A 20,076-nucleotide genomic window follows, 5' to 3' on the forward strand; every position below is an offset into this window, starting at 1 on the left:
CGGTCAGTATGGATCACATACACTACGGTCAGTATAGATCACATACACTACGGTCAGTATAGATCGCATACACTACGGTCAGTATGGATCATGTACACTACGGTCAGTATGGATCACATACACTACGGTCAGTATGGATCATGTACACTACGGTCAGTATGGATCACATACACTACGGTCAGTATGGATCACATACACTACGGTCAGTATGGATCATGTACACTACGGTCAGTATGGATCACATACACTACGGTCAGTATGGATCATGTACACTACGGTCAGTATGGATCACATACACTACCGTCAGTTTGGGTCATGTACACTACGGTCAGTATGGATCACGTACACTACGGTCAGTATGGATCACATACACTACGGTCAGTATGGATCACATACACTACGGTCAGTATGGACCACATACACTACGGTCAGTACACTACGGTCAGTATGAACAGACACTACGATCTGTACACTACGGTCAAGGTATGGATCATGTACACTACGGTCAGTATGGATCACATACACTACGGTCAGTATGGATCATGTACACTACGGTCAGTATGGATCACATACACTACGGTCAGTATGGACCACATACACTACGGTCAGTATGGATCATGTACACTACGGTCAGTATGGATCATGTACACTACGGTCAGTATGGATCACATACACTACGGTCAGTATGGATCACATACACTACGGTCAGTATGGATCACATATTCCACGGTCAGTATGGACCACATACACTACGGTCAGTATGGATCATGTACACTACGGTCAGTATGGATCATGTACACTACGGTCAGTATGGATCACGTACACTACGGTCAGTATTGATCGTATACACTACGGTCAGTATAGATCGCATACACTACGGTCAGTATAGATCACATACACTACGGTCAGTATAGATCGCATACACTACGGTCAGTATAGATCGCATACACTACGGTCAGTATGGATCATGTACATTACGGTCAGTATGGATCACATACACTACGGTCTTTATAGATCGCATACACTACTGTCAGTATAGATCGCATACACTACGGTCAGTATGGATCATGTACAGTACGGTCAGTATGGATCATGTACACTACGGTCAGTATAGATCGCATACACTACGGTCAGTATAGATAGCATACACTACGGTCAGTATAGATCATGTACACTACGGTCAGTATGGATCATGTACACTACGGTCAGTATGGATCACATACACTACGGTCAGTATGGATCATGTACAATATGGTCAGTATGGATCATGTACACTACGGTCAGTATGGATCATGTACACTACGGTCAGTATGGATCATGTACACTACGGTCAGTATGGATCACATACACTACGGTCAGTATGGATCATGTACACTACGGTCAGTATAGATCACATACGCTACGGTCAGTATAGATCGCATACACTACGGTCAGTATGGATCATGTACACTACGGTCAGTATGGATCATGTACACTACGGTCAGTATGGATCACATACACTACGGTCAGTATGGATCATGTACACTATGGTCAGTATGGATCATGTACACTACGGTCAGTATGGATCATGTACACTACGGTCAGTATGGATCACATACACTACGGTCAGTATGGATCATGTACACTATGGTCAGTATGGATCATGTACACTGCGGTCAGTATGGATCATGTACACTACGGTCAGTATGGATCATGTACACTACGTTTAGTATGGATCATGTACACTACGGTCAGTATGGATCATGTACACTACGGTCAGTATGGATCATGTACACTACGGTCAGTATGGATCACATGCACTACGGTCAGTATGGATCATGTACACTATGGTCAGTATGGATCATGTACACTACGGTCAGTATGGATCATGTACACTACGGTCCGTATAGATCGCTTACACTACGGTCAGTATGGATCATGTACACCACAGTCATTATGGATCACACCGCGGTCAGTATAGATCACATACACTGTGGTCAGTAAGGATCACATACACCATGGTAAGTATTGATCACATACACCATGGTCAATATGGATGTCTTATACCACGGTTAGTATGGATCACATATTCCATGGCCAGTATGGATCACATACACTACAGTCAGTGTTGATCACATACACTGCAGTCAGTATGGATCACATACACCATGGTCAGTATGGATCACATAAACCATGGTCAGTATGGATTACATACATCGCGGTCAGTATGGATCACATATACTACTGTCAGTATGGATTACTTATGCTACAGTTAGTATGGATCACATACGCCACGATCAGGATGGATCACATACACTACAGTCTGTATGGATTACATATACTATGGTCAGAATGGATCATATGCACCACGGTCAGTATGGATCACACACTTGACAGTATGGATCAAATACACTACGGATAGCTTGGATCACCTGCACTACTGTCAGTAGTGGTCACATACACTACTGTCATTATGGATCACATACATCACGGTCAGTATGGATCACATACTCCACGGCCAGTATGGATCACATACTCCACGGCCAGTATGGATCACATGCATCACTGTCAGTATGGATTACATATTCCACGGTCAGTATGGATGACATATATCACGGTCAGTATGGATCACATACATCACAGTCAGTATGCATCACATACATTACGGTCAATATGGATCACATACTCCACGGTCAGTGTGGATCACATACATCACGGTCAGTATGGATCACATACATCATGGTCACTATGGATCACATACATCACGGTCAGTATGGATCACATACTCCACGGTCAGTATGGATCACATACATCATGGTCATTATGGATCACATACATCACCGTCAGTATGGATCACATACATCACGATCAGTATGGATCACATACTCCACGGTCAGTATGGATCACATACATCACGATCAGTATGGATCACATACTCCACGGTCAGTATGGATCACATACATCACGGTCAGTATGGATTACATACTCCACGGTCAGTATGGATCACATACATCACGATCAGTATGGATTACATACTCCACGGTCAGTATGGATCACATACATCACGATCAGTATGGATTACATACTCCACGGTCAGTATGGATCACATACATCACGATCAGTATGGATCACATACTCCACGGTCAGTATGGGTCACATACATCACGATCAGTATGGATTACCTACTCCACGGTCAGTATGGGTCACATACATCACGATCAGTATGGATCACATACTGCACGGTCAGTATGGATCACATACGTCACGGTCAGTATGGATTACATACTCCACGGTCAGTTGGATCACATACATCACGATCAGTATGGATTACATACTCCACGGTCAGTATGGGTCACATACACCACGGTCAGTATGGATTACATACTGCACGGTCGGTATGGATCACATACTGCACGGTCAGTATGGGTCACATACACCACGGTCAGTATGGATCACATACATCACGATCAGCATGGATTACATACTCCACGGTCAGTATGGGTCACATACACCACGGTCAGTATGGATCACATACATCACTATCAGTATGGATTACATACTCCACGGTCAGTATGGGTCACATACATCACGGTCAGTATGGATCACATACATCACGATCAGCATGGATCACATACACCACGGTCAGTATGGATCACATACATCACGGTCAGAATGGATCACATACTCCACGATCAGTATGGATCACATACATCACGATCAGTATAGATCACATACTCACGGTCAGTATGGATGACATACACCACGGTCAGTATGGATTACATTCTCTTTTTCCTGCCATAGTTTTCAGTAAAGCTGCATGTCATCTATTTTTCTATATTTGTATTTCATAATGTCCATCTTTTGCCAATCTTTCACTCTTTGGCATAGTGCCATTGTACAAAGGCAAAGGGGATAAAGGTGAGTGTTCAAATTACAGAGGTATAAGTTTGTTGAGTATTCCTGGGAAATTATATGGGAGGGTATTGATTTAGGGTAAAGAAATGTACAGAGCATCAGATTGGGAAGAGCGGTGTGATTTCGGAAGTGGTAGAGGATGTGTTTGCTTTGAAGAATGTATGTGAAAAATACTTAGGAAAACAGATGAATTTTCATGTAGCATTTATGTATCTGGAAAAGGAATGTGATAGGGTTGATAGAGATGCTTTGTGGAAGGTTTTAAGAGTATATGGTGTGGGATGTAAGTTGCTAGAAGCAGTGGAAAGTTTTTACCAAAGACGTATGGCATGTGTACGAGTAGGAAGAGAGGAAAGTGATTGGTTCCCAGTGAATGTCGGTTTGCGGCATGGGCGCGTGTTGTCTCCATGGTAGTTTAATTTGTTTATGGATGTGGTGGTTAGGGAGGTAAATGCAAGAGTTTTGGAGAGAGGGGCAATTATGCAGTCTGTTGTGGATGAGGATTTGGGAAGTGAGTCAGTTGTTGTTCGCTGATGATACAGCGCTGGTGGCTGATTCGGGTGACAGTTTGGTAAAGTGTGTGAAAGAAGAAAGCTGCGAGTAAATGTGAATAAGAGCAAGGATATTAAGTTCAGTAGGTTTGAGGGACAAGTTACTTGCGATGTAAGTTTGAATGGAGAAAAACTGGAGGAAGTGAAGTGTTTTAAATATCTGGGAGTGGACTTAACAGCGGATGGAATCATGGAAGCGAGGTGAATTCCAGGGTTGGGGAAGGAGCGAAGGTTCTGGGAGCGTTGAAGAATGTGTGGAAGGCGAAAACGTTATCTCGGAGAGCAAAAATGGGTATGTTTGAAGGAATAGTGGTTCCAATAATGTTATATGGTTGCGAGGCATGGGCTATAGATTGGGTTGTGCGGAGGAGGGTGGATGTGTTGGAAATGAAATGTTTGAGGACAGTATGTGGTGTGAGGTGGTTTGATCGAGTAAGTAATGAAAGGGTAAGAGAGATGTGTGGTGATAAAAAGAGTGTGGTTGAGAGAGCAGAAGAGGATGTGTTGAAATAGTTTGGACATATGGAGAGAATGAGTGAGGAAAGATTGACAAAGAGGATATATGTGTCAGAGGTGGAGGAAGAAGGAGAAGCAGGAGACCAAATTGGAGGTGGAAGGATGGAGTGAAAAAGATTTTGAGCGATCGGGGCCTAAACATACAGGAGAGTGAAAGGCGTGCAAGGAATAGAGTGAATTGGAACGATGTGGTATACTGGGGTCGGCGTGCTGGCACTAGATTGAACCAGGGCATTTGAAGCGTCTGGGGTAAACCATGGAAAGGTCTGTGGGGCCTGGATGTGGAAAGAGAGTTGTGGTTTCGGTGCATTACACATGACAGCTAGAGACTAAGTGTGAACAAATGTGGCCTTTTTTGTCTGTTCCTGGCGCTGTCTCGCTGGAGGAGAGGTGGGGAGGGGGAGAGGAATGCTCTTTCGTGTGCGGCGGGGTGGCGACGAGAATGGATGAAGGCAGCAAGTACGGAAATGTACATGTGTATATATGTATATGTCTACGTATGTATATGTATGTATAGGTTGAAATGTATAGGTATGTATATGTGCTTTTGTGGGCGGTTATGTATATTCATGTGTATGTGGGTGGGTTGGGCCATTCCTCGTCTGTTTCCTTTAAGTATAACAAATGAATATATATATATATATATATATATATATATATATATATATATATATATATATATATATATATATATATATATATATATATATATATATGGGAGATGTATAAAAGAAAGAGACAGGAGGTCAAGAGAAAGGTGCAAGAGGTGAAAAAGAGGGCAAATGAGAGTTGGGGTGAGAGAGTATCATTAAATTTTAGGGAGAATAAAAAGATGTTCTGGAAGGAGGTAAATAAAGTGCGTAAGACAAGGGGGCAAATGCGAACTTCAGTGAAGGGCGCAAATGGGGAGGTGATAACAAGTAGTGGTGATGTGAGAAGGAGATGGAGTGAGTATTTTCAAGGTTTGCTGAATGTGTTTGATGATAGAGTGGCAGATATAGGGTGCTTTGGTCGAGGTGGTGTGCAAAGTGAGAGGGTTAGGGAAAATGATTTGGTAAACAGAGAAGAGGTAGTAAAAGCTTTGCGGAAGATGAAAGCCGGCAAGGCAGCAGGTATGGATGGTATTGCAGTGGAATTTATTAAAAAAGGGGGTGACTGTATTATTGACTGGTTGGTAAGGTTATTTAATGTATGTATGACTCATGGTGAGGTGCCTGAGGATTGGCGGAATGCGTGCATAGTGCCATTGTACAAAGGCAAAGGGGATAAGAGTGAGTGCTCAAATTACAGAGGTATAAGTTTGTTGAGCGTTCCTGGTAAATTATATGGGAGGGTATTGATTGAGAGGGTGAAGGCATGTACAGAGCACCAGATTGGGGAAGAGCAGTGTGGTTTCAGAAGTGGTAGAGGATGTGTGGATCAGGAGTTTGCTTTGAAGAATGTATGTGAGAAATACTTAGGAAAGCAAATGGATTTGTATGTGGCATTTATGGATCTGGAGAAGGCATATGATAGAGTTGATAGAGATGCTCTGTGGAAGGTATTAAGAATATATGGTGTGGGAGGCAAGTTGTTAGAAACAGTGAAAAGTTCTTATCGAGGATGTAAGGCATGTGTACGTGTAAGAAGAGAGGAAAGTGATTGGTTCTCAGTGAATGTAGGTTTGCGGCAGGGGTGTGTGATGTCTCCATGGTTGTTTAATTTGTTTATGGATGGGGTTGTTAGGGAGGTGAATGCAAGAGTTTTGGAAAGAGGGGCAAGTATGAAGTCTGTTGGGGATGAGAGAGCTTGGGAAGTGAGTCAGTTGTTGTTCGCTGATGCTACAACGCTGGTGGCTGATTCATGTGAGAAACTGCAGAAGCTGGTGACTGAGTTTGGTAAAGTGTGTGAAAGAAGAAAGTTAAGAGTAAATGTGAATAAGAGCAAGGTTATTAGGTACAGTAGGGTTGAGGGTCAAGTCAATTGGGAGGTAAGTTTGAATGGAGAAAAACTGGAGGAAGTAAAGTGTTTTAGATATCTGGGAGTGGATCTGGCAGCGGATGGGACCATGGAAGCGGAAGTGGATCATAGGGTGGGGGAGGGGGCGAAAATTCTGGGAGCCTTGAAGAATGTGTGGAAGTCGAGAACATTATCTCGGAAAGCAAAAATGGGTATGTTTGAAGGAATAGTGGTTCCAACAATGTTGTATGGTTGCGAGGCATGGGCTATGGATAGAGTTGTGCGCAGGAGGATGGATGTGCTGGAAATGAGATGTTTGAGGACAATGTGTGGTGTGAGGTGGTTTGATCGAGTAAGTAACGTAAGGGTAAGAGAGATGTGTGGAAATAAAAAGAGCGTGGTTGAGTGAGCAAAGAGGGTGTTTTGAAATGGTTTGGGCACATGGAGAGAATGAGTGAGGAAAGATTGACCAAGAGGATATATGTGTCGGAGGTGGAGGGAACGAGGAGAAGTGGGAGACCAAATTGGAGGTGGAAAGATGGAGTGAAAAAGATTTTGTGTGATCGGGGCCTGAACATGCAGGAGGGTGAAAGGAGGGCAAGGAATAGAGTGAATTGGATCGATGTGGTATACCGGGGTTGACGTGCTGTCAGTGGATAGAATCAGGGCATGTGAAGCGCCTGGGGTAAACCATGGAAAGCTGTGTAGGTATGTATATTTGCGTGTGTGTACGTATGTATATACATGTGTATGGGGGTGGGTTGGGCCATTTCTTTCGTCTGTTTCCTTGCGCTACCTCGCAAACGCGGGAGACAGCGACAAAGCAAATATATATATATATATATATATATATATATATATATATATATATATATATATATATATATATATATATATATATAGTTAGATAGATAGATATGGTGATCACTTGTCCGCGATGATAGTATGAAGGTGAAATCGCACTTCATTTGGAATTCATACAGTTTTATTTAACGTGTGATTTTTCTATACATGTGGCACGACATCATATTTGAGTTCCGCCGTCCAGCCCCAGTCTTTATAGACCAAGCACTGTCTGCTTTGTCTGGCCGTAACCGTTGTAAGGGAGAGTGATTAAGGGAGGGGGAGGGGGTCACATGACCTGGGTTGCTGGGTGTCTTGAAAATGTTTTTGTTTCTTGTTTTGTCAATTCTCTCATAATGCTTTGTTTAATGCTAGGATAGGCTTTAAAATTGTCTGGGGGCAAATTAAAGTTTTTAGTATTACCAATTAAGACATTCCAAATTCAGTTACCAATTTCTGCTGTTTCTCATTCGAATCTGCCACCAGCGCTGTATCATCAGCAAACAAGTGAATCACTTCACAAGGCCCTTACCTTCCCTACGGTCTGCATACCCGCCCCTCAATCCAAGACTTACATTTACCTTCCTCACCACCCCATCCATAAACAAATTAAACAGCCATGGTGACATCACACACCCCTGCCGCAGACCAACCTTCCCATGGAACCATTCATTCCCCTCTCTTCTTACTCGTACACATGCCTTACACCCTTGATAAAAACTTCTGATTATAGCTTTCCTCCCACACCATGTATGCTTAAGTCCTTCTGTCATCCCTATCATATGCCTTCTCCAGATCCATAAATGCTACATACAAATCCATCTGTTTTTCTAAGTATTTCTCACATACATCCTTCAAAGAAAACACCTGATCCACACATCCTCTACCACTTCTGAAACCACATGCTCCTCCTCAATCAGATGCTCTGTTCATGTCACATGCATCTCTTCCATACGCCATTACTGCTTCCCTAAGTACATCTCATTGCTCACCCACTCCCCTCACGTTATTTGCTCTCACCTTTTGCCATTCTACATTCAATCTCTCCTGGTACTTCCTCACGCAAGTCTCCTTTCCAAACTCACTCTCACCACTCTTTTCTCTCTGACATTTTCTCTTCTTTTTTGAAAACCTCTACAAATCTTCACCTTCGCCTGCAGAAGATAGTGATTAGATATTCCACCAGCTGCCCCTCTCAGCACATTTACATCCAAAAGTCTCTCTTTTACACGCCTATCAGTTATATGTCATTCAGTAATGCACGCTGACCATCTCTCCTACTCAATGTATACTTGTGTATACCCTTTTTTAAGCCAGGTATTCCCAATGACCAGTCGTGTTTCAGCAAACTCCACAAGCTCTTCACCATTTCCATTCATAACACTAAATACTCCATGTACACCTGTTACACCCTCAACTGCTACATTACTTACCTTCACATTTAAATCACTCATCGCAAATGCCCGATCTCTAACATCATAACTGCTAACACATTCACTCAGCTGCTCCCAATACTCTTGCCTCTCATGATCTTTCTCCTCATGACCAGGTACATAAGCAATAATAATCACCCATCTCTCGCCATCCACTTTCAGTTTTGCCCACATCAACCTAGAATTTCCTTCCTTACTTTCATTCACACACTCCCACAACTCCTGCTCCAAGAGTGGTTCTACTCTTTCCTTAGCTCTTGTCCTCTCACCAACCCCTGACCTTCCTCTTAAGACATTTCCAAACTATTCTTCCCCTTAACCCCTGAGTTTCTTTTCACCCAGAGCCACAACATCCAAGTTTCTTTCCTCAAACATACTACTTATCTTTCGTCTCTTCTCAACTTGGTTACATACACACACATTCAGACACTCCAACCTGAGCCTACAAGGAGGATGAGCACTCCCTTCCTGCTCCTTCTGTTTCCTCTTTTAGAAATTGAAATACAAGAAAGGGGGGGGGGGGGTAGTGTCCAGTTCCCCGCTCCTACCCCCTTTAGTGGCATTCCACCCCGCCCCACAGGCAACAGCATCGACACCTCCTGCGTCAGCGAGGTAGCGTCAGGAAGACAAAAAAGGCCACATTCGATCACACTCAGTCTCTGGCTGTCATATGTAATGCACCGAAACCACAACTTCCTATCCACATCCAGGCCCCATAGACCTTTCCATGGATTACCCAAGACATTTCAAATGCCCGGTTTCAGTCCTGTGACAGCACGTCGACCTCAGTATAATATCGTTCCAATTCCTTGCACGCCTCTCACCCTCCTGTATGTTCAGGACCTGATCGCTCAAAGTCTTTTTCACTCCATCCTTCCACCTCCAGTTTGGTCTCCCGCCTCTCCTTGCTCCCTCCACCTCTGACACATATATCCTCTTTGTCAACCTTTCCTTACTCATTCTCCCCATATGTCCAAACCCTCTTCTGCTCTCTCAACCACACTCTTTTTATTACCACACATCTCTCTTACCCTTTCATTGCTTACTCGATCAAACCACCTTACACCACATATTGTCCTTAAACATTTCATTTCCAACACATCCATCCTCCTCCGCACAACCGCAGCCCATGTCTCGCAACCATATAACATTGTTGGAACCACTATTCCTTCAAACATACCCATTTTTGCCTCTGAAATAACGTTCTCTGTCCACACATTCTTCATCGCTCCTCGAACCTTCTTCTCCGCCCCCACCCTGTGACTCACTTCCACTTTCATGGCCCCATTCGCTTCTAAGTCCACTTTCAGATATCTAAAACACTTCACTTCCTCCAATTTTTCTCCAGTCAAACTCACATCCCAACTAACATGTCCCTCAACCCTGCTGAACCTAATAACCTTGCTCTTATTCACATTTACTCTCAACTTTCCCCTTTCACACACTTCTTCAAACTCAGTCACCAACTTCTGCAGTTTCTCGCTTGAATCAGCCACCAGTGCTGTATCATCGGCGAACAACAACTGACTCACTTCCCAGGCCCTTTCATCCCCAACGACTGCATACTCACACCTCTCTCCAAAACTCTTGCATTTACCTCCCTTGCCACCCCATTCATTAGCAAATTAAACAACCATAGAAACATCACACGCCCCTGCCGCACACCAACCTTCACTGGGAACCAATCATTCTCTTCTCTTCCTACACGTACACATGACTTACCTCCTTGGTAAAAACATCTCACTGCTTCTAGCAGCTTACCTCTCACACCATATACACTTAAGACCTTCCACAAAGCATCCCTATCCACCTTATCATGTGCTTTCTCCAAATCCATAAATACCACATACAAATCCATCAGTTTTTATAAGTATTTATCACACACATTCATCAAAGCAAACACCTGATCCACACATCCTCTACCACTTCTGAAACCACACTGCTCTTCCTCAGTCTGATGCTCTGTACATGCCTTCTTCCTCTCAATCAGTACCCTCCCATACAAATTTTCAGGAATAATCAACAAACTTATCCCTCTATGGTTTGAACGTCACCTTTATCCCTATGTCTTTGTACAATGGCACTGTACATGCATTCCCCCAATCCTCAGACACTTCACCATGAACCATACAGAAATTGAATATCCTTACCAACCAGTCAACAACACACTCACCCCTTTCTTAATAAATTCATCCGCGATACCATCCAAACCCGCCACCTTGCTGGATTTCATCTTCCGCAAAGCCTTCACCACCTCTTCTCTCTTCACTAAACCACTCTCCCTTCCTCTCTCACTTCGCACACCAACCCGACCAAAACAATTTACATCTGCCACTCTGTCATCAAATACATCTGCCACTCTGTCATCAAATACATTCAACAAACCTTCAAAAATTCATTCCATCTCCTTACTTCATCACTGCCTGCTATCACTTGGCCCTTCCCCGATGTTCCCACTTGTTCTTTTATCTTACGCACGTTATATACCTCTTTTCAAAACATTTTTTTATTCTTCCAAAATTTAATGATATTCTCTCAACCCAACTCTCTTATGCCCTCCTTTTCAACCCTTGCCCCTTCCTCTTGACCTCCTGCCGCTTTCTCTTATACGTCCCCCAGCCATTTGCACTCCTTCCTTGCAAGTATCATCCAAACGCCTCTCTTTTCTCTTTCACTAACAACTTTATTTCTTCATCCCACCACTCTACCCTTTCTAATCTGCCCACCTCCCACCTCTTTCATGCCACAAGCATCTCTTGCACATGCCATCACTGCTTCCCTAAGTACATCTCATTCCTCACCACTCCTTTCGGGTATTTGCTCTCACCGTTTGCCATTTTCCACCCAATCCCTCCTGGTACTTCTTCACACAAGTCTTTTCCAAGCTTACTTACTCTCACCACTCTCTTCTCCCCGACATTCTCTCTTCTTTTTTGAAAACCTCTACAGATCTTCACCTTCGCATCTACAAGATAGTGATCAGACATCCCACCAGCTGACCCTCTCTCTTTTGCACACCTACCAATGAATTATAATCTAATAATGTCCTTTGACCATCTCTCCTACTCACATACGTACACTTGTGTATATCTCTGTTTAAACCAGGTATTCCCAATCACCAGTCTTTTTTCAGCACCCAGATCTACAAGCTCTTCACCATTTTCATTCACAACACTGAATACCCCTTGTACACCAATTATACCCTCAACTACCACATTACTTACCTTCGCATTTAAAGCATCCATCACTAATTCCCAGTCTCGTGCATCAAAACTGCTGACACTCACTCAGCTGCTCCCAAAACATTTGCCTATCATGACAAGTTGCATAAGCACCAATAATCACCTATCTCTGTTCATCCAATTTTAGTTTTACCCACATCAATCAAGAATTTACTTCTTTACACGCTGTCACACACTCCCAGAACTCCTGCTTTAACAGTAGAGCTACTCCTTCCTTAGCTCTAGTCCTCTCACCAACCCCTGACTTTACTCCCAAGACTTTTCCAAATTATTTTCCTCCTTTACCCTTGAGCTTCGTTTCACTCAGAGCCAGAACATCCAGGTTTCTTTTCTCAGATATACTACCTGTCTCTCCTTTCTTCTCATCTTGGTTACATCCACACACATGTAGACACCCCAAACTGAGCCTTCAAGGAGGATGAGCACTCCCCACTTGACTCCTTCAGTTTCCTCTTTTGTGAATTGAAATACATGAAGGGGAGGGTTTCCAGCTCCCCGCTCCCGCCCCTTTTATTTCCCTTCAACGACACTCGAGGAATACGAGAGAAGTCTTCTTTCTCCCCCACCTCCAGGGATATATATATATATATATATATATATATATATATATATATATATATATATATATTATCCCTAGGGATAGGGGAGAAAGAATACGTCCCACGTATTCCCTGCGTGTCGTAGAAGGCGACTAAAAGGGGAGGGAGCGGGGGGCTGGAAATCCTCCCCTCTCGTTTTTTTTTTAATTTTCCAAAAGAAGGAACAGAGAATTGGGCCAGGTGAGGGTATTCCCTCAAGGCCCAGTCCTCTGTTCTTAACGCTACCTCGCTAATGCGGGAAATGACGAATAGTTTGAAAGAAAAAGAAAGAAAAAAAAAAAAAAAAAAAAAAAATATATATATATATATATATATATATATATATATATATATATATATATATATATATATATATATATATATATATATATTATCCCTGGGGATAGGGGATTAAGAATACTTCCCACGTATTCCCTGCATGTCGTAGAAGGCGACTACAAGGGGAGGGAGCGGGGGGCTGGAAATCCTCCCCTCTCGGTTTTTTTTTAATTTTCCAAAAGAAGGAACAGAGAATTGGGCCAGGTGAGGGTATTCCCTCAAAGGCCCAGTCCTCTGTTCTTAACGCTACCTCGCTAATGAGGGAAATGGCGAATAGTTTGAAAGAAAAAAAAAGATATATATATATATATATATATATATATATATATATATATATATATATATATATATATATATATATATATATATATATATCTTGCATTCGCCTCCCTAACAACCCCATCCATAAAAAAATTAAACAACCATGGAGACATCACACACCCCTGCCGCAAACCTACATTCACTGAGAACCAATCACTTTCCTCTCTTCCTACACGTACACATGCCTTACATCCTCGATAAAAACTTTTCACTGCTTCTAACAACTTGCCTCCCACACCATATATTCGTAATACCTTCCACAGACCATCTCTATCAACTCTATCATATGCCTTCTCCAGATCCATAAATGCTACATACAAATCCATTTGCTTTTCTGAGTATTTCTCACATACATTCTTCAAAGCAAACACCTGATCCACACATCCTCTACCACTTCTGAAAGCACACTGCTCTTCCCCAATCTGATGCTCTGTACATGCCTTCACCCTCTCAATCAATACCCTCCCATATAATTTACCAGGAACACTCAACAAACTTATACCTCTGTAATTTGAGCACTCACTCTTATCCCCTTTGCCTTTGTACAATGGCACTATGCACGCATTCCGCCAATCCTCAGGCACCTCACCATGAGTCATACATACATTAAATAACCTTACCAACCAGTCAATAATACAGTCACCCCCTTTTTTCATAAATTCCACTGCAATACCATCCAAACCTCCTGCCTTGCCGGCTTTCATCTCCCGCAAAGCTTTTACTACCTCTTCTCTGTTTACCAAATCATTTTCCCTTACCCTCTCACTTTGCACACCACCTCGACCAAAACACCCTATATCTGCCACTCTATCATCAAACACATTCAACAAACCTTCAAAATACTCACTCCATCTCCTTCTCACATCACCACTACTTGTTATCACCTCCCCATTTGCGCCCTTCACTGAAGTTCCCATTTGCTCCCTTGTCTTACGCACTTTATTTACCTCCTTCCAGAACATCTTTTTATTCTCCCTAAAATTTAATGATACTCTCTCAGCCCAACGCTCATTTGCCCTCTTTTTCACCTCTTGCAAGAGTTTTGGAAAGAGAGGCAAGTATGAAGTCTGTTGGGGATGAGAGAGCTTGGGAAGTGAGTCAGTTGTTGTTCGCTGATGATACAACGCTGGTGGCTGATTCATGTGAGAAACTGCAGAAGCTGGTGACTGAGTTTGGTAAAGTGTGTGAAAGAAGAAAGTTAAGAGTAAATGTGAATAAGAGCAAGGTTATTAGGTACAGTAGGGTTGAGGGTCAAGTCAATTGGGAGGTAAGTTTGAATGGAGAAAAACTGGAGGAAGTAAAGTGTTTTAGATATCTGGGAGTGGATCTGGCAGCGGATGGAACCATGGAAGCGGAAGTGGATCATAGGGTGGGGGAGGGGGCGAAAATTCTGGGAGCCTTGAAGAATGTGTGGAAGTCGAGAACATTATCTCGGAAAGCAAAAATGGGTATGTTTGAAGGAATAGTGGTTCCAACAATGTTGTATGGTTGCGAGGCGTGGGCTATGGATAGAGTTGTGCGCAGGAGGATGGATGTGCTGGAAATGAGATGTTTGAGGACAATGTGTGGTGTGAGGTGGTTTGATCGAGTAAGTAACGTAAGGGTAAGAGAGATGTGTGGAAATAAAAAGAGCGTGGTTGAGAGAGCAGAAGAGGGTGTTTTGAAATGGTTTGGGCACATGGAGAGAATGAGTGAGGAAAGATTGACCAAGAGGATATATGTGTCGGAGGTGGAGGGAACGAGGAGAAGTGGGAGTGAAAAAGATTTTGTGTGATCGGGGCCTGAACATGCAGGAGGGTGAAAGGAGGGCAAGGAATAGAGTGAATTGGATCGATGTGGTATACCGGGGTTGACGTGCTGTCAGTGGATTGAATCAGGGCATGTGAAGCGTCTGGGGTAAACCATGGAAAGCTGTGTAGGTATGTATATTTGCGTGTGTGGGCGTATGTATATACATGTGTATGGGGGTGGGTTGGGCCATTTCTTTCGTCTGTTTCCTTGCGCTACCTCGCAAACGCGGGAGACAGCGACAAAGCAAAAAAGAAAAAAAAAGAAAAAATTTATATATATATATATATATATATATATATATATATATATATATATATATATATATATATATAGTGAGTGGTTTCAGGTGAAGGTTGGTCTGCGGCAGGGGCAGATGCGCTGTCTGTAGGTAAGAGGGGGCATACGAAGTAAGTCGGTTGTTGTTCGCTGATGACACGGCGCTGGTGGGAGATTCGAGTGAGAAACTACAGATGTTGGTATCTGAGTTAGGGAGACTGCGTGGAAGGTAGAAAGTTGAGAGTAAATGTAAATAAAGGCAAGATTATTAGGTTTAGCAGAGCTTGAATGGAGTAACCTTAGAGGAAACGAAGTTGTTTTAGGTTCCGGGGAGTGGACATGGCAGCGAATGGAAACAATGAAGCAGAGATGAGTCATGAGGTGGGTCAGGAGACGAAGGAATTGGGAGCATTGAGGACTGTGGAAAAAAAAAAAAGCCACTGAGAGGGCGAAAATAGGTATCTTTGAAGTTATAGCAGTCCCGACAATGTTGTATGGAGGCGAGGCGTGGGTTTTACATGAGAATGTACGGAGCAAGGTGCATGTGTTGGAAATGAAATGTTTGAAGACAATACATAGTGTGAGGTGGGTTTATCGTGAAAGACATGAAAGGGTAAGAGAGATTGGAAATAAGAGTGTGGTTGATAGAGCAGAAGAGCGTGTGTTGAAATGGTTTGGACATATGGAGAGAATGAGTGAGGAGATGTTGACAAAGGGGATATATGTGTCAGAGGTGGAGGGAACAAGGAGAACGGGAGAGAGAAAATGATTCCCATGTATCCTTTGTATGTAGCGCAAGGCGACTAAAATGGACGGGAGCGGTTGGGATAGACATCCTCCCCTCCTTATTCTTAATTCATAAAAGGAGCCAGGCGAGGAGTGTTCATCCTCATCGAAAGTTCAGGCTGGAATGTCGCTGCATTTTGATGTAAATAGGATGTGAAAGACAGGTAGCATATTTGAGGTGAGGAACCTGGATGTTCTGGCTCTGATGAAAACTGTGTGTAAGGGTAAGGAGGAAGAATGGTTTGGAAATGTCTTAGGAGTAAAGTCAGATGTTAGTGTGAGGAAGAAAGCTAATAAAATGGTGACACTTCTGCTGAGGCAAGTGAACTCCAGACAGATGTAGGTAAAAATATAAGTAGATTCCGAAAGTTGGGTAATGATTAGTGCATATGCACCAGAACCCGAGAGGAGTGAAGAGACTTTGGGAAAGCTGAATATGTTTATCAGTCACAACTTGATGCGCTATCTAATATTTTTTATGAGTGATTTAATTGCGAGAGGGGGAAATATGGTGGGGTATAATTGGGGGCATGGGGTACTTGGTGTAAATGAAAATTGTAAACAGCTTGTGGAGTCATGCGATGAGAAAGAACTGGGGATTGGGAATACCTTGTTTAAAAATAGGGATGTGCGCGGGTGTACGCAGAGTAGGAACGGCGGTACTTCTGGATTATGCATTAACTGATAGGCGTGTAAAAGAGATAATCTTGGCAGTGAATCTGAGTAAATAATCATGTAATGCAGGTGGGTGACAACTGAGAAGAAGAGTCTTATCGATAAAGTAAGATGTGTGGTGAGAGTATGGCACTAGCAAGTCTCGTGGTTGGTGGATATGTACTCTGTCTTTCCAATTACTTATGATGCTCTGCAGAAACTTTGTTACTTTATCTCTAAAAGATCTTGTATTTTGCAGGTTTTTATGAGTATAACATCACTGGTGGAGAACTTAGACGATGTTTTGGTGCTGGTAGAGCTCGTCAAGAACATTGCCGCAAACCACAAACGGAGAGGAATTCCTAAACAGGATTTCGAGGTATGGAGATGTACCCCTTGTTAAGTTAATAATTCTTCCTAAAACTGTTACTGTTTTGCGCATGAACCCAGGTTGTTCAAATATCATCACTGATTTATTATCCATGTACTTTTTTTTTATCATTTATACTTTGTAGGCTTTATCCATGCACCTTTTTATCATTTATAGTTTGTAGGCTTTATCCATGCACCTTTTTATCATTTATAGTTTGTAGGCTTTATCCATGCACCTTTTTATCATTGATATTTTGTAGGCTTTATCCATGCACCTTTTTTTCATTTATAGTTTGTAGGCTTTATCCATGCACCTTTTTATCATTTATAGTTTGTAGGCTTTATCCATGCACTTTTTTTTATCATTTATAGTTTGTAGGCTTTATCCATGTACCTTTTTATCATTTATAGTTTGTAGGCTTTATCCATGTACCTTTTTATCATTTATAGTTTGTAGGCTTTATCCAATTACCTTTTTTCAATTGTAGTTTGTAGGCTTTATCCATGCACTTTTTTATCATTTATAGTTTGTAGGCTTTATCCATGTACCTTTTTATCATTCATCTTTTATAGGCTTTATTCATGTACCTTTTTATCATTTATACTTTGTAGGCTTTATCCATGTACCTTTTCATCATTCACAATTTGTAGGTTTCATCCATGTACCTTTTTATCATTTATACTTTGTAGGCTTTATCCATGTACCTTTTTATCATTTATACTCTGTAGGCTTTATTCATGCACCTTTTTTATCTTATATACTTTGTAGGCTTTATCCATGTACCTTTTTATCATTTAAACTTTGTAGGCTTTACCCATGTACCATTTTATCATTTGTACTTTGAAGGCTTTATCCATGTACCTTTTTATCATTTATACTATGTAGGCTTTAATCATGTATCATTCTATCATTTGTACTTTGTAGGCTTTATCCATGTACTTTTTTATCATTTATACTTTGTAGGTTTTATCCATGTATCTTTTTATCATTTGTACTTCTTAGGCTTTATGCTTGTACCTTTTTATCATTTATACTTTGTAGGCATTATCCATATACCTTTTTATCATTTGTACTTTGTAGGCTTTATCCATGTACCTTTTTTTCATTCATAATTCTGGGCTTTATCCATGTACCTTTTTATCATTTATACTTTGTAGGCTTTATCCATGTATCTTTTTATTGTTTATAATTTGTAGGCTTTACCCATGTACCTTTTTATCATTTATAGTTTGTAGGATTTATCCATGTACCTTTCTATCCTTTATAGTTTGTAGACTTTACCCATGTACCTTTTTATCATATTCTTCATAGTATTATTGTTATCTTAATTAGGAATTCACCAGAAAATTCTCTTGGATGCATCTGTAAAGTGCCTTGTGGATATTGTGATAAATATAATGTTGGTCAGACTGGTAAGGATCTTTCTGTTAGACTTAAGCAACATAAATATAGTATAAGAACGGGACAAGAATAAAATGCCTTCTTTAATCACGTTAAAAACTATGATTATTGTATTGACTGGAGTAATGCCATCTCATTTATTAACTCTAACTCTATTGCCAAGAGAAATATCATTGAATCTTCTATTATTAAATGCACAAAGATTTGTGCATTTGATAAGATTTGTAAAATGATAAGTTTATGAACACTCGTTGTATGTTATGGACAATCACATGTTTACCAAATGGCGTCCTAGCTTTGTCTCTTCGATGTATATCAACTGACTGATATTTCTCCCTTTTGTCTACCCGATGATGTGATTATTACACACAAGTGCACTTGGGATCTTATCGTGCTTTCCGAGATAATGTTCTCGCCTTCCAAACATTCTTCAAGGCTCCCAGAATTTTCGCCCCCTCCCCACCATATGATTCACTTCCGCTTCCATGGTTCCATCCACTGCCAGATCCACTCCCAGATTTTTATCTAAAACACTTTACTTCCTCCAGTTTTTCTCCATTTAAACTTACCTCCCAATTGACTTGACCCTCAACCCTACTGTACCTAATAACCTTGCTCTTATTCACATTTACTCTTAACTTTCTTCATTCACACACTTTACCAAACTCAGTCACCAGTTTCTGCAGTTTCTCATATGAATCAGCCACCAGTGCTATATCATCAGTGAACAACAACTGACTCACTTCCCAAGCTCTCTCATCCACAACAGACTGCATACTTGCCCCTCTTTCCAAAACTCTTGCATTCACCTCCCTAACAACCCCATCCATAAACAAATTAAACAACCATGGAGATATCACACACCCTAGCCGCAAACCTACATTCACTGAGAACCAATCACTTTCCTCTCTTCCTACACGTACACATGCCTTACATCCTTGATAAAAACTTTTCACTGCTTCTAACAACTTGCCTCCCACACCATATATTCTTAATACCTTCCACAGAGCATCTCTATCAACTCTATCATATGCCTTCTCCAGATCCATAAATGCTACATACAAATCCATTTGCTTTTCTAAATATTTCTCACATACATTCTTCAAAGCAAACACCTGATCCACACATCCTCTACCACTT

The 20,076-nt window shown here is 41.7% G+C and overlaps 1 protein-coding gene across 1 annotated transcript in view; it reads left to right on the forward strand.

Moving 5' to 3' along the window:
- The window catches only part of LOC139753622 (globin-like), a 44,944-nt gene that overhangs the window by 19,240 nt on the left and 5,628 nt on the right, over positions 1-20,076 (forward strand). The window contains exon 4 of the mRNA XM_071670238.1: positions 17,422-17,541. Within this exon, the coding sequence (XP_071526339.1) occupies positions 17,422-17,541 (120 nt within the window). The remainder of the gene's footprint in view (positions 1-17,421; positions 17,542-20,076) is intronic.

The sequence above is a fragment of the Panulirus ornatus genome, chromosome 15 (genome assembly GCF_036320965.1).
Source record: "Panulirus ornatus isolate Po-2019 chromosome 15, ASM3632096v1, whole genome shotgun sequence".
Taxonomy (NCBI): domain Eukaryota; kingdom Metazoa; phylum Arthropoda; class Malacostraca; order Decapoda; family Palinuridae; genus Panulirus; species Panulirus ornatus.